Source organism: Rhinoderma darwinii, chromosome 2 (genome assembly GCF_050947455.1).
Source record: "Rhinoderma darwinii isolate aRhiDar2 chromosome 2, aRhiDar2.hap1, whole genome shotgun sequence".
In the NCBI taxonomy this organism is placed as follows: Eukaryota; Metazoa; Chordata; class Amphibia; order Anura; family Rhinodermatidae; genus Rhinoderma; species Rhinoderma darwinii.
In genome coordinates, this window is record NC_134688.1 from 12998817 (window position 1) to 13013027 (window position 14211).

At 47.1% G+C, this 14211-nt stretch overlaps 2 protein-coding genes across 2 annotated transcripts in view; one reads left to right on the plus strand and one right to left on the minus strand.

Moving 5' to 3' along the window:
* The window catches only part of RSF1 (remodeling and spacing factor 1), a 33473-nt gene extending 31392 nt beyond the window's left edge, over positions 1 to 2081 (minus strand). The window contains exon 1 of the mRNA XM_075851366.1: positions 1647 to 2081. Coding sequence (XP_075707481.1) covers positions 1647 to 1848 — 202 coding nt within the window. The 5' untranslated portion in view covers positions 1849 to 2081. The remainder of the gene's footprint in view (positions 1 to 1646) is intronic.
* A 139-nt stretch (positions 2082 to 2220) lies between these two features.
* AAMDC (adipogenesis associated Mth938 domain containing) lies at positions 2221 to 13937 on the plus strand. The gene is made up of 4 exons (XM_075851367.1): positions 2221 to 2486; positions 4695 to 4832; positions 9335 to 9430; positions 11887 to 13937. Exons 2-4 carry the CDS (start codon positions 4707 to 4709, stop codon positions 12025 to 12027), a joined length of 363 nt encoding a protein of 120 aa, XP_075707482.1. The 5' UTR covers positions 2221 to 2486; positions 4695 to 4706; the 3' UTR covers positions 12028 to 13937.
* Positions 13938 to 14211: the final 274 nt, after the last annotated feature.

Genomic DNA, 14211 nt, shown 5'->3' on the forward strand with positions numbered 1-14211 from the left:
GCGCAAGGTTCTAGGTACCGCGGTCAGGGAGGAGGCGCAAGGTTCTAGGTACCGCGGTCAGGGAGGAGGCGCAAGGTTCTAGGTACCGCGGTCAGGGAGGAGGCGCAAGGTTCTAGGTACCGCGGTCAGGGAGGAGGCGCAAGGTTCTAGGTACCGCGGTCAGGGATGAGGCGCAAGGTTCTAGGTATCGCGGTCAGGGATGAGGCGCAAGGTTCTAGGTACCGCGGTCAGGGATGAGGCGCAAGGTTCTAGGTATCGCGGTCAGGGATGAGGCGCAAGGTTCTAGGTATCGCGGTCAGGGATGAGGCGCAAGGTTCTAGGTATCGCGGTCAGGGATAAGGCGCAAGGTTCTAGGTATCGCGGTCAGGGATGAGTCGCAAGGTTCTAGGTATCGCGGTCAGGGATGAGTCGCAAGGTTCTAGGTATCGCGGTCAGTGATGAGGCGCAAGGTTCTAGGTATCACGGTCAGTGATGAGGCGCAAGGGTCTAGGTATCACAGTCAGTGATGAGGCGCAAGGTTCTAGGTATCAGTCAGTGATGAGGCGCAAGGTTCTAGGTATCAGTCAGTGATGAGGCACAAGGTTCTAGGTATCAGTCAGTGATGAGGCACAAGGTTCTAGGTATCAGTCAGTGATGAGGCACAAGGTTCTAGGTATCTCAGTCAGTGATGAGGCACAAGGTTCTAGGTATCAGTCAGTGATGAGGCACAAGGTTCTAGGTATCACAGTCAGTGATGAGGCACAAGGTTCTAGGTATCACAGTCAGTGATGAGGCACAAGGTTCTAGGTATCACAGTCAGTGATGAGGCGCAAGGTTCTAGGTATCAGTCAGTGATGAGGCACAAGGTTCTAGGTATCAGTCAGCGATGAGGCACAAGGTTCTAGGTATCACAGTCAGCGATGAGGCACAAGGTTCTAGGTATCACAGTCAGCGATGAGGCACAAGGTTCTAGGTATCACAGTCAGCGATGAGGCACAAGGTTCTAGGTATCACAGTCAGCGATGAGGCACAAGGTTCTAGGTATCAGTCAGCGATGAGGCACAAGGTTCTAGGTATCACAGTCAGTGATGAGGCACAATGTTCTAGGTATCACAGTCAGTGATGAGGCACAAGGTTCTAGGTATCTCAGTCAGTGATGAGGCACAAGGTTCTAGGTATCAGTCAGTGATGAGGCACAAGGTTCTAGGTATCAGTCAGTGATGAGGCACAAGGTTCTAGGTATCACAGTCAGTGATGAGGCACAAGGTTCTAGGTATCACAGTCAGTGATGAGGCACAAGGTTCTAGGTATCACAGTCAGTGATGAGGCACAAGGTTCTAGGTATCACAGTCAGTGATGAGGCACAAGGTTCTAGGTATCACAGTCAGTGATGAGGCACAAGGTTCTAGGTATCACAGTCAGTGATGAGGCACAAGGTTCTAGGTATCACAGTCAGTGATGAGGCACAAGGTTCTAGGTATCACGGTCAGTGATGAGGCAGGAGATGGCTGCTGGTGTGAGGATGGACACAGGGCCATGTGATCATCATGGCGGCCAGTACTATGAAATTCCAGCTATGGCGCATTTATATGGGGACACATCCCTCCACACATTGCACCCCAAGATCCGCCGCGCACCCCTCCTTCTCCACGGCCCCTCCCCCTCACCTGCTCCGGTCTCCTCCAGCGCTTCTTCCAGCTCCGGAAACGTTAACTCGGGCAGATCCAACACGGCTCCGTACCGCTCCAGAAACGAGCACACCACTGCGAAATCCGGCCATGATCCCACCGTAGAACTGGTAGTGGGAGACGGAGCGGGAGCTAGGTCCTCTGGCGCCGCTGGAGCCTCCTCCGCACCAGCCTCCGCCATCTTGGAGTATGGAGGGGGGGCGGAGAAAGAGGGCGGGAGCGGAGGAGAGAGAGAGGAGTACCCCTCCCCCCGCTTCTAAAACGAGCTCAGCCTCCCGAGAAACAGCGGGTACAGGCGGCTGGAAGAACAACCTCAATAGATGAAGCGCCCACGGTTCTATTACTCCTCCTTCTCCTGACTGAAGCCCATATCCCACAATACACCGCGCAGGGGACCCCCTCTGGCCCCGTCCCCTTCCTCTCTATGGCCACTCCCCCAGTAGAAGAGAGCGCTCAACACAACAAAGGGACTCGCATTCTTTTTTTTTTTTTTTTTTTTCCAAGTCAACTTTATTACATCTACAACCCGTTAATGAGCATACGATCTACGTTCACTAGAACGACAGGCGCAGACAGCTAGCGTCCGTCTTTCTGCGGAGTCACGTCGCCATGCCTGACGCCGAGCCTGTAGCGGTTTAGTTCTCGCACTGAGACATACCCGTCTCTAGTGTCACATTTGAAGCGCGCTTCCCTCCCGCCTCCTAGCTGGTATGGCCGGGGCGGGGTCAGGTGTCCGTTAACCAATAGGAAAGCACAGGACGGGGTATAAATAGGAGTCTCTGAGAGCTCCGCGTCACAGTTGCGCGGTGTGTGGTGGAGGTGAGTTGTGGTTTTACTGGGGGTTGGTTTAACGGGTTGTTACCCGAAGGCCCGTGTGTAAAATTTATAAGTCCCATTTTTTTTTTTAAAGGGGCCCTTTAGTGTCAAATTTCTAATCTGGTTAGGCAGTTCTCTTAATCCAGTGTAAAAGTAAGAAGAAGAAGCCACACAGAGGACTGGGTAGGGGGTGTATGTATTTCTTTAAAGCCTCAGTGACCCTGTGACTAAATGACTGCTCCGTAGCTGCTAAAAATGGCGGCTCAGCTACTCCCTGAACCCGACACCCCTCTCTGTCAAACTCCTTGGATTCCGTGCTTTTGACTTCGGCATCTAAGGGGTTAAATGCCTGGGATCAGAGGTAACTCTGATCCCAGCCGTTGTAGCGGGATGTTGGGTGTACATCACCGAGGGCCTGGGCGCAACTCTTACACTGGACGTACAATTATATCCTATGGCGGTAAGGATACCTCGGTCAGGACGTAATGATCTGTCCGTTTGTAGGAAGGGGTTAATGGAGGCAGTGAGGGTGTTCTTTCTATATTTGCTCACCCCGGTTCCGGTCCGCTTTATATCAGTTTCCACAGCTGTGTAGTCGTGAATAGACCTGGCACGCTCCCCGACCCCACTGCTGTGCCCAGAGGAACTATTTAGTGGGGATCAGGTTGACGATGATTCTTAGTTGCAGGATTAATAGGCAACAAGCGGGAAAGAAGCTGCAACTTGTAGTCTCAGTCTCCAGAGAACCGCCGGACGTCGTCACGTTCACCTGAGACACGACTTCTAGGCAAATCCTCTTCACGTCAATCACGCTTTAGAATTTGACTTGGATTCTATTTAGCAAACCAAAAAATAATTCCTTAAGCTTAGAGACCCCGCCACCTCTCCTGACCCGTCTGTATTAGTCAATAATTGTATTCCCCATGAAAAAAACTATTCTGCAGCATCTTTTCTTAGAACGGTGTTGTGCCATTCCTGTTATTCCTCCTGGAAATGTTAGAATACACTGACACTGGGTGTTACCAGATGGAGGGGGGCGTGTCTCTACAGTGTCACTGTCAGCCCTGATTGGCCAGTGTCAGACTGTGTAGAGACACACCCCCCCCCCCATCAGTGCTGATAGACTGTAGGGACACGCCCCCGACTGTTAACACCCAGTGTCAACATATTCTTACATTTTTTTTTAGGAGGAATAACAGAGGAACATCTGCGTTCCCATGTAGCGGAAAAACGCTAAAGAATTTCCGCAACTGAATTCTGTGCAGAAATTCCGCCTCATTTACAGTAGCAGCAAAGTGGGTGAGGTTCAGAAAATCTCAGGGCCACGATGTGGAAGAAAACCGCAGCGTAAACGTTAATAAACTGACCTGCGCTGCGGAATTTAATTCCATGTCCGTTTATCCTGCGATTTTGTTGATTTTTTTATTTTATTTTTTTCTCCATTGCGAGTTTTCCCCTTTGAATTCAATGGGGATGCAAAACCTGACACAGAAAGCCAAGTGTCGCAACTTTTGCGGCGTATTCGCGGAGATTACGCCGCAACTACGAAAAAAACCCCATCATTCTTGTCTAGAACGCCCGTTTCCTCGCTACATTCCGGCATCCTGGGATGATCCCATGTGACCGCTGCAGCCAATCACAGGCTGCAGCGTCATCCAGGGAGGTCGGAGCGGACTGCGCAGGAGTGACGCATCGCTATAACGGAAGTATGAGCGGGTTTTCACCGCTGCTTTCAGCAGTGGAAATTCCCTCTGAAAAAACGCATCACAGCGCGGTGCGGTTTTTGGACGGAAAGTCCTGCGGGTTCCAGGTTGGATACACTGCGTTTTTTTTTTTTACGTGGCGTATCCGTCCCGTGGGAACCCGGCCCAAGGGTTCTTTTACTCCAGCCGTAAAAACGAGCACCGATCAACAAGAAAGCTCGTGGATCGGCGCTCGTTTGCTCCTTTCACAAGGCGCTGTGTATGGGGACGAGCGCTCGTTGCTACAATCGCTCGTACGTTTCCATCGTGTCGGCAGCGCGTTGATTACTCGGAGATTTGCTGCCGACAACTATAATATTTTCGGCATTTGAAACGATACAATCAGCGGAGGAACGAGCGTTTGCTCACTGGCTGATCGTATATGGGGGGGGGGGTCCTGAATTGCGGGTAGATCCCGGCGTGGTCGTCCTTCCTCCGATGTCCTCTAACCCTGTGTTCCTTTTTGAAGGGGTTGGTCAGGATGTCTTCTCCAACAATCTCCAAGATCTCCTGGGGCAGCATGAATGTGTCAGGTCAGGTATATAAAGACTGTAAAGTGTGGCCTGGAGGAAGCCGAAACTGGGACTGGCGAGAAACCGGAACCAACGTAAGATATTAACGCCATGGGTGTAACTACAACAGAGGCAGGGCATGGTGGTCACTGAACTGCTTGCTGTTACACTAAGCTGCCACTAGATGGAGCTCACTGCATACAGATTCATTAGTTGTATAAATCCATATGCATGGAGCTCCCCCTAGTGGTAGTAGAATAATATAATTTAACCGATATGCTGCAATAATAATTTGAACAATTTTTTTTTTTTTTATTCATTTAATAAAATGGTACTACGTTTATTTGCGGATTATCATGTGTCATCCTGAACCTCTTGAGCGGTTCTCATGGTAGAGCGTGTGCTGCAGAAGTCTAATACTGACATTTGGCAGCTGCATATATAACCACGCCCTAGTGTGTGTGTGTGTGTGTGTGTGTGTGTGTGTGTGTATGTGTATATGTATATATATATATATATATATATATATGTGTGTATAATCCAATTCTCCTCCGTTCTCGTTAACTGAGATTATTCTCCGTAATCTGTGTTTGAGTGGATATAAAGTCATGGGTGCGGTCAGTCCATTGTGAACCCCCACCTACCCCAAGAATAAGGGGGTCCTGTTCACCGTTCTCACCTGGTAAATATACGGAGACCTGTAACTGCAGTGGAGGGTCACCTTGCTTACAACGAAAACACTTCATTGGGAAACGGACCCCTTAATCAATGACGGTTCCAGCAGTCGGGTCGCACTTTTAGGCATTTCCGCCATTACAGGGATTGTTACCCAGCTTTCCAGGGCTCCTGCACGGCACGTCTGCCTAGTTATGCATTAAGACCCCACACCCTGAATTGCCATATAACAGCCATTCAGGCCTCTGCGGGAGCTATAATAATGGCCGTCATTCAGCTTTCCTAGCCTCGGATATTACTGATACGAGAGTGAGGGAAGAACTTGTATTTATAGGGGTTTTCTGCTTTGGAGGGTAGCGCTGTGTGCGGTGCTGATCACACCAGGGTGGGGGAGGGGGCACTGCTAGCGTTCATAGCTGCCTGTGTGTTCTGCAGTCAGGACTGTGATTTGCTGCTGGGGGCTCCGTGTCTTCCAGGAATGAATGGAGGGAGGTGATGAGCACGAGCTGTGAGCGTTCTGCAGAGCTGGAGATGTGGCCTATTTACTGCTTCCTCTCTGCAGTGATCCAGTAACCGCTTCTTCCCTGCCTGCATCCGACATTGCAAAACTACAACTCTCAGCATGCGCTGATACAAAACACTCCGCAGTTACTGTAAGGATCACTATTTACCCTGAACGTTCTGCAACTTTTGTGATATACATTGTGTTTCGTTATAATACAAGCTGAAACTCAGGATCATTATATCTAATGTATGTACAGGGACTCCACCAGCAGAATAGTGAGTGCAGCTCTGGAGTATAATGCAGGATGTAACTCAGGATCAGTACAGGATAAGTAATGTAATGTATGTACACAGTGACACTACCAGCAGAATAGTGAGTGCAGCTCTGGAGTATAATGCAGGATATAACTCAGGATCAGTACAGGATAAGTAATGTAATGTATGTACACAGTGACTCCACCAGCAGAATAGTGAGTGCAGCTCTGGAGTATAATACAGGATGTAACTCAGGATCAGTACAGGATAAGTAATGTAATATATGTACACAGTGACTCCACCAGCAGAATAGTGAGTGCAGCTCTGGAGTATAATACAGAATGTAACTCAGGATCAGTACAGGATAAGTAATGTAATGTATGTATGTATACAGTGACTCCACCAGCAGAATAGTGAGTGCAGCTCTGGAGTATAATGTAGGATGTAACTCAGGATCAGTACAGGATAAGTAATATAATGTATGTACACAGTGATTCCACCAGCAGAATAGTGAGTGCAGCTCTGGAGTATAATACAGGATGTAACTCAGGATCAGTACAGGATAAGTAATGTAATGTATGTACACAGTGACACCACCAGCAGAATAGTGAGTGCAGCTCTGGAGTATAATACAGGATATAACTCCGGATCAGTACAGGATCAGTAATGTATGTATACAGTGACTCCACCAGCAGAATAGTGAGTGCAGCTCTGGAGTATAATACAGGATAAGTAATGTAATGTATGTAGACAGTGACCTCACCAGCAGAATAGTGAGTGCAGCTCTGGAGTATAATACAGGATATAACTCAGGATCAGTACAGGATAAGTAATGTATGTACACAGTGACTCCAGCAGAATAGTGAGTGCTGCTCTGGAGTATAATACAGGATGTAACTCAGGATCAGTACAGGATAAGTAATGTATGTACACAGTGACTCCACCAGCAGAACAGTGAGTGCAGCTCTGGAGTATAATACAGGATGTAACTCAGGATCAGTACAGGATAAGTAATGTAATGTATGTAGACAGTGACTCCACCAGCAGAATAGTGAGTGCAGCTCTGGATTATAATACAGGATATAACTCAGGATAAGTACAGGATAAGTAATGTAATGTATGTATACAGTGACTCCACCAGCAGAATAGTGAGTGCAGCTCTGGAGTATAATACAGGATGTAACTGGATCAGTACAGGATAAGTAATGCATGTAGACAGTGACTCCACCAGCAGAACAGTGAGTGCAGCTCTGGAGTATAATACAGGATGTAACTCAGGATCAGTACAGGATAAGTAATGTAATGTATGTAGACAGTGACTCCACCAGCAGAACAGTGAGTGCAGCTCTGGAGTATAATACAGGATATAACTCAGGATCAGTACAGGATAAGTAATGTAATGTATGTATACAGTGACTCCACCAGCAGAATAGTGAGTGCAGCTCTGGAGTATAATACAGGATGTAACTGGATCAGTACAGGATAAGTAATGCATGTAGACAGTGACTCCACCAGCAGAATAGTGAGTGCAGCTCTGGAGTATAATACAGGATATAACTCCGGATCAGTACAGGATAAGTAATGTAATATATGTACACAGTGACTCCACCAGCAGAATAGTGAGTGCAGCTCTGGAGTATAATACAGGATGTAACTCAGGATCAGTACAGGATAAGTAATGTAATGTATGTACACAGTGACTCCACCAGCAGAACAGTGAGTGCAGCTCTGGAGTATAATACAGGATGTAACGCAGGATCAGTACAGGATAAGTAATGTATGTACACAGTGACTCCACCAGCAGAATAGTGAGTGCAGCTCTGGAGTATAATACAGGATGTAACTCTGGATCAGTACAGGATAAGTAATGTAATGTATGTAGACAGTGACCTCACCAGCAGAATAGTGAGTGCAGCTCTGGAGTATAATACAGGATAAGTAATGTAATGTATGTATACAGTGACTCCACCAGCAGAATAGTGAGTGCAGCTCTGGAGTATAATACAGGATGTAACTCAGGATCAGTACAGGATAAGTAATGTAATGTATGTACACAGTGACTACACCAGCAGAATAGTGAGTGCAGCTCTGGAGTATAATACAGGATATAACTCAGGATCAGTACAGGATAAGTAATGTAATGTATGTGCACAGTGACTCCCCCAGCAAAATAGTGAGTGCAGCTCTGGAGTATAATACAGGATGTAACTCAGGATCACTACAGGATAAGTAATGTAATGTATGTACACAGTGACTCCACCAGCAGAACAGTGAGTGCAGCTCTGGAGTATAATACAGGATATAACTCAGGATCAGTACAGGATAAGTAATGTAATGTACACCGTGACTCCACCAGCAGAATAGTGAGTGCAGCTCTGGAGTATAATACAGGATGTAACTCAGGATCACTACAGGATAAGTAATGTAATGTATGTACACAGTGACTCCACCAGCAGAACAGTGAGTGCAGCTCTGGAGTATAATACAGGATATAACTCAGGATCAGTACAGGATAAGTAATGTAATGTACACCGTGACTCCACCAGCAGAATAGTGAGTGCAGCTCTGGAGTATAATACAGGATATAACTCAGGATCAGTACAGGATAAGTAATGTAATATATATACACAGTGACTCCACCAGCAGAATAGTGAGTGCAGCTCTGGAGTATAATACAGGATATAACTCAGGATCAGTACAGGATAAGTAATGTATGTATGTACACAGTGACTCTACTTATTATGTAGGTTTATTCTAGATGGAAACTGGTTTTCAGAAGTCTATGGATGACTGCGGCGGCTTTCTGTCCCATTGGCCCTTCATGATACAAACTTCATAGTACGACCAACTACCAGCTAAGAAAAACTCTAAAAAAAAAACTGCTTGTTATTTGATCACATGTTTATTACATACTGAAAATGGCTGATAACTGAGAACAATAGTGTATTGAACTATGCAGGAAAGATACATTTTAGGGTGTTCTGGTTCAGGATATGCTCAGAGTTGTTCCCCATGTTGCTCCTCAAACATATCTGGCCGCTTATACGCTGGCGGTGGCTTGTTTGCTTGAGACGTTGGCTGACGTGATGTCGTGTTGGTGCAATATTAATAATACTTTTTGGATCCACCTGCGTAACTGAACCCACCTTGTCCTGTCGATCAGCACCATCCAGGTGTCCAGCCTGCAGATGTTGAAGAAGTCTTGAAGAAGGGAGTGGAGACGCTGGTCATTGGCCGCGGTATGAATGAAGCTCTGCAGGTGAGACTGTAGTTCCCAAAACAAACCCAAGGGGCAGTGTCAGACACAGTTGATCTAAAAATTTTCTTCATATGACCCTAAAAATGTATCATTGTATAAAGAGTCCTACAACTTTCTAATATACTTTGTATTACAATTCCTTGGTTTTTTTTCCCCCAAGATCTCTGCTTGGTGTCAGTGAAAAGGAATGTTCTTGTTTACATCCAGATGCTGAAAAACCCGTCTTGATTTGACAGACCCACAGCAGCACAAATCTCAAGACTGATGTCTTATCTATATTGAAACGCTATAAGACCCTCTCAGCTGTGTGTGCAGGACTAGGTCAGGATGGGATTTTAATCCTTACGTATTCACCGTTTATTTGTCAATCATTCCCATTCACTAACAGCCAGCAGAGATCTTAACGATCGTGAGGTAGTGACGTACAAAGTATATTAGAAAGTTTTCATTCTCCAATGATTAAGTTATAATTCTATAAAGCTGGGAATCCAATAACTAAACCCACAGAGTGTTTGAACAGTTTAAGGGGTCCTCCGCTTCTGGACAATCCCTGTATTCTAGGCTCAGGCTTATTGATGGAGGTCCGTAGTGGCGGGACCCTCATCTATTCACTAAGAATGTCTTAATGGGGTGTTTAACCCTTTAAGGTCCGAGCCATTTTTAAGGTTTTCGCTTTTTTCATTCCCCGCCTTCAGAGAGCCAAAACTTTTTTACTTTTCCGTCAATGGAGCGGAGTGAGGGCTTAACTTTTGTGGTACGGGCTGTAGTTTCTATTGGTACCATTTTTTTTTTGGTACGTACGTCTTTTTGATCACTTTCTATAAAAAAAATAAAAAAAACAACCAAAAAACGGATTTTTTTTTTCTGTTTTCCAATTGACCCAATGAAAAACTGTTTCAAAAGCGGCTCAAGAAGTGACATGCACGGCTTTTTTACAGGCTGTTTTTTTTTTGTTTTTTTTTGTTTTTTTTTGTTTTTTTTTTTAAACTGCCTGTAAAAAAATGCCTCATGGGAACGGAACGCCGTTTTTTTTCCCCATTGCAATCAATGGGCAGATGTTTGGAGGCGTTCAGCCCCCCCGTATTTTCATCCGTGTTTCGGGGTGTTTACTGCTTGAAAAACCGCTGAAAATAAGCCGTGTGTACATACCCTAATAGTTCAGACTTTTACGGATGCAGCGATACCAACTATTATTTTTTAAATCCCTTTAGAGAAAAAAAATGGGAGAACTTTTTTTTTTTTTTAGAACACCATTTTAGTCCCCCTGGAGGACTTGCACCAGTAATGGTTAGATCGCTGGTACAATATGCTGCAATACTAATGGCAGCTGCTAATCCCGGACCGAACTCAGTGCAGGGAGCCGGGCTCCTAGTATCATACTTATGTACGACGCTCGGAGTCCCTGCCTCTCCGTGGATCTACTGTCCCGTACTGAAAACATGATTACAGTACGGGACAGTTGTGCTGCAGCGAGGCAGGGACTCCTAGCATCGTACATAACTATGATGCTAGGAGCCCGGCTCCCTGCAGTGTGTTCGGTCCGGGAAATACTGCTGACATATGGTCTGTATATCACGGACCGAACACGCTTGTGTGAATCCAGCCGAAGACCTACCAGAGACACGGCTTAACAGAGGCAGACCTCAGGGCCTTCGTTAGGCCCCAAGGCTGCCAAGACCGGCACCCCCTGATCGCGGTGTGGCGGCGCCGATGAGCTGTCAGAGGGGGCCGCTCCGCTCTACAACGCTTCAGAGGCTGCGGTTGCGATGGACCGCAGCATTTAAGGGGTTAAACTCCCAGGAATAGCGCGATCGCTGTACCCGGCCGTTAGCGTCAGCTGTAAAACACAACGGACGCCTGCAGCTTATGGAGCGTGCGCAGCCCGTGAGCGCCGCCTGTACTGCCCTATGACGCGTATCCCGTACATGGATGTGATAATGCGTCAAGGGGTTAAAAATCTAGACCCCATTGGATGTGAGCACTGATCTTGGGCTCTCCTCATTTACTGAGTGCGCTTTATACCGGGGTCCACTGACTTGTCTTTGGTCGCCTGGGAATGAAATAGTAACCTCTTCATTGCCTGCTTTACATTGGGGTCCATGACTAAAGCTCTGTTCACGTCTGCATTGGGGTCCAATTCCGTCAGATCGGGACCCTGAACAGACACAAACTGACAGAAACGGAAACCCCTGGTCTATCACTATAGATTTCAATGGTGACGGAGCCGGTGCCCGTGGTTTCCGTTTGTCTCTTTTGTGCACTGGACCCGTCGTTTTGCCGGAAGCCGTAGCGTAGTCAACGTCAGAACGGGACCCCAACACAGATGTGAACAGAGCCTGAGTCGCGTGGTCTGTAGCGGATGGTCCTGAGCGCTCCGTTTATCGCTGTTATGTAGGGGAACCCTCCGTAGCGCTCTGGATGTGTCAGTGGTGAAGTGTCTTCTCCCTCCTCCTCAGGTCCCGCCGTCCACCCTGGACTACATCCGAGCTCAAGACATCGACGTTCTGGTTTTTCAGACGGAGAAAGCCGTGCAGGAATATAACAGCCTGGCCGCAAAAGGAGCCAAAGTCGGGGGAGTGTTTCACTCCACGTGCTAGAGCCGAAAGTACAGAGCCGAGCCCGCCGTATGGTGGGAGCCCAAGTACGGGAGATATGCGGCTGATTATAGGATTTATACAAATGTTATTACTCATCATCATTATATACAAAATCTACCACCAATCCTAAAGCAAGCAGAGCTGGAAAACCCTAAACACAAAAGGTGTTTTTGTGGCCGCAATTGACCCACAACTCTGCGGGTGAGTTACAGTCCTGCTCGTTTCTATGGGCCCATGCACCCGATTGTGGTTTCCATGGTCCGTGCATTGCCCGGGAGTCAATGACCTCATTAAAATGGATTCTGTTGTTTGTTCCTATCAAATCCCCCCCCCCCTAGATTTAGGGATATTTCAGCTTATAGCACTTTTCACTGGGTAGGTGTTAAATGCTGGATCGGTAAGAGATCGCCAGATCTTGTGGTCCCCCAGCCCCAAGATGGTTGCTAGGAGGGAGGAGTTTAAATGGTTCGGAGGCTGGACAGGCGCGGTGCCGCTCCATTCAAAGTCTATGGGGCTGATGGAAAGAGCGCTCGGCTGAGGAATGCTGTAAGCGGGAAGACCCCTTTAAAGCACAAGAGAACCCAATGATCTAAACTCAATGGCTGTTAAATCTGTAAAACACGGCAGAATATGGTGGTCTATGGACAACGGGAGGCTGGGGGTGGTCTGGGTGCTGCGGCACAGACTCTAGTGTTCCCCCCGCATGCAGCGGTAATGTAACCGCGCCGTCTTATGGGCAATGATACTTTTAGGGTCTTTTTAATGCAGTCAAAGCCAGTCCCCAATAAGTTAGGCGCTATTATTTGTATATGAGCCTTTAGTCGGAGGCATACCTCAGGAGGACGTCCCGCCCTATACCTCAGGAGGACGTCCCGCCCTATACCTCAGGAGGACGTCCCGCCCTATACCTCAGGAGGACGTCCCGCCCTATACCTCAGGAGGACGTCCCGCCCTATACCTCAGGAGGACGTCCCGCCCTATACCTCAGGAGGACGTCCCGCCCTATACCTCAGGAGGACGTCCCGCCCTATACCTCAGGAGGACGTCCCGCCCTATACCTCAGTAAGCTTCCATGTTTATAAAAAAAATGTATTCTTTTTTGGGATGCCCTTGTATAGTGAACTTCGCTTTTCTATACAGTTGAAGGTTTTCCGACTGATGGCAAAACAATAACTTTTTGACATCAGAGAGGTGCAGATGTTTGTGGTGTTGAATTCTACACTGGAAGCCAGGGGGCAGCGTGTTCTACCACTGATAAAGCAGATTGATTAAATCCTGCCCCCTAGTGGTGACGTTTTCACGAGACGAGTGCCGCTTTCTACACCAACAATTCTATTTCTGTCGCTTATACGGCACCCACTTATTCCGCAGCGCTGTAAAAAATGATCACTATTTACATCTGTCCCGATGGGGTTCTCAGTTAAATCTTCTTATCGCTGTCGCACACACTGGGGACTATTTCACAGGAGCCAATTAACCTGCGTATATTGCGTGGGCGGAAACAAGTGGAGAACATATAAAGTTCATGCGGGACCCCAGCGCTAACCACTGAGCCACCGTACAGCCCCAGACATAGGAGGGCCCAGTATCCGGATGTGGTATCACATGACAGACAGGTTTTTTTTTTCTGGATGAAGAAATAATTAAAAGGGAAGCTCCAGGATTAACAACAGCGCCACCCTCAATAACACAGGCTGCGTGTGGTATCGCAGCTCAGATCCATTCACTTCACTAGAGCTGAACTGCACTACCAGACCCCACCCATATAGTACGTGTGGCGCTGTTTTTAGAAGCAGATATGTTTTTCTTATCCTGTACAATCTGCCGAACAGTTTTATTAAATTATATTATTACATTTGCTGCGCTTTAAATTGTTATAAAAAAATTCTATTAAATAATTGGAAAACACAGATTGGTGAAGTGTGTAATTTCTGCATGTAATATGTCTGGGACGGTGCTGTGAAATTAATCCAAATTAATACTGTTTAAACCAATTCTATAGGGCAAGTTTTTTCCCGCTACGAGCATTGGTCTGCGCTTATCCTCCAGCATAACCGCTTTATATTACAAGCGCTAATATACAGGCCGAGGCTGGTGAATGTGTGCAGACCACTACTCACTTAAAACCAGCGTAGATAGTGGCGCGCACACACACACACACACACACACACACACACACACACA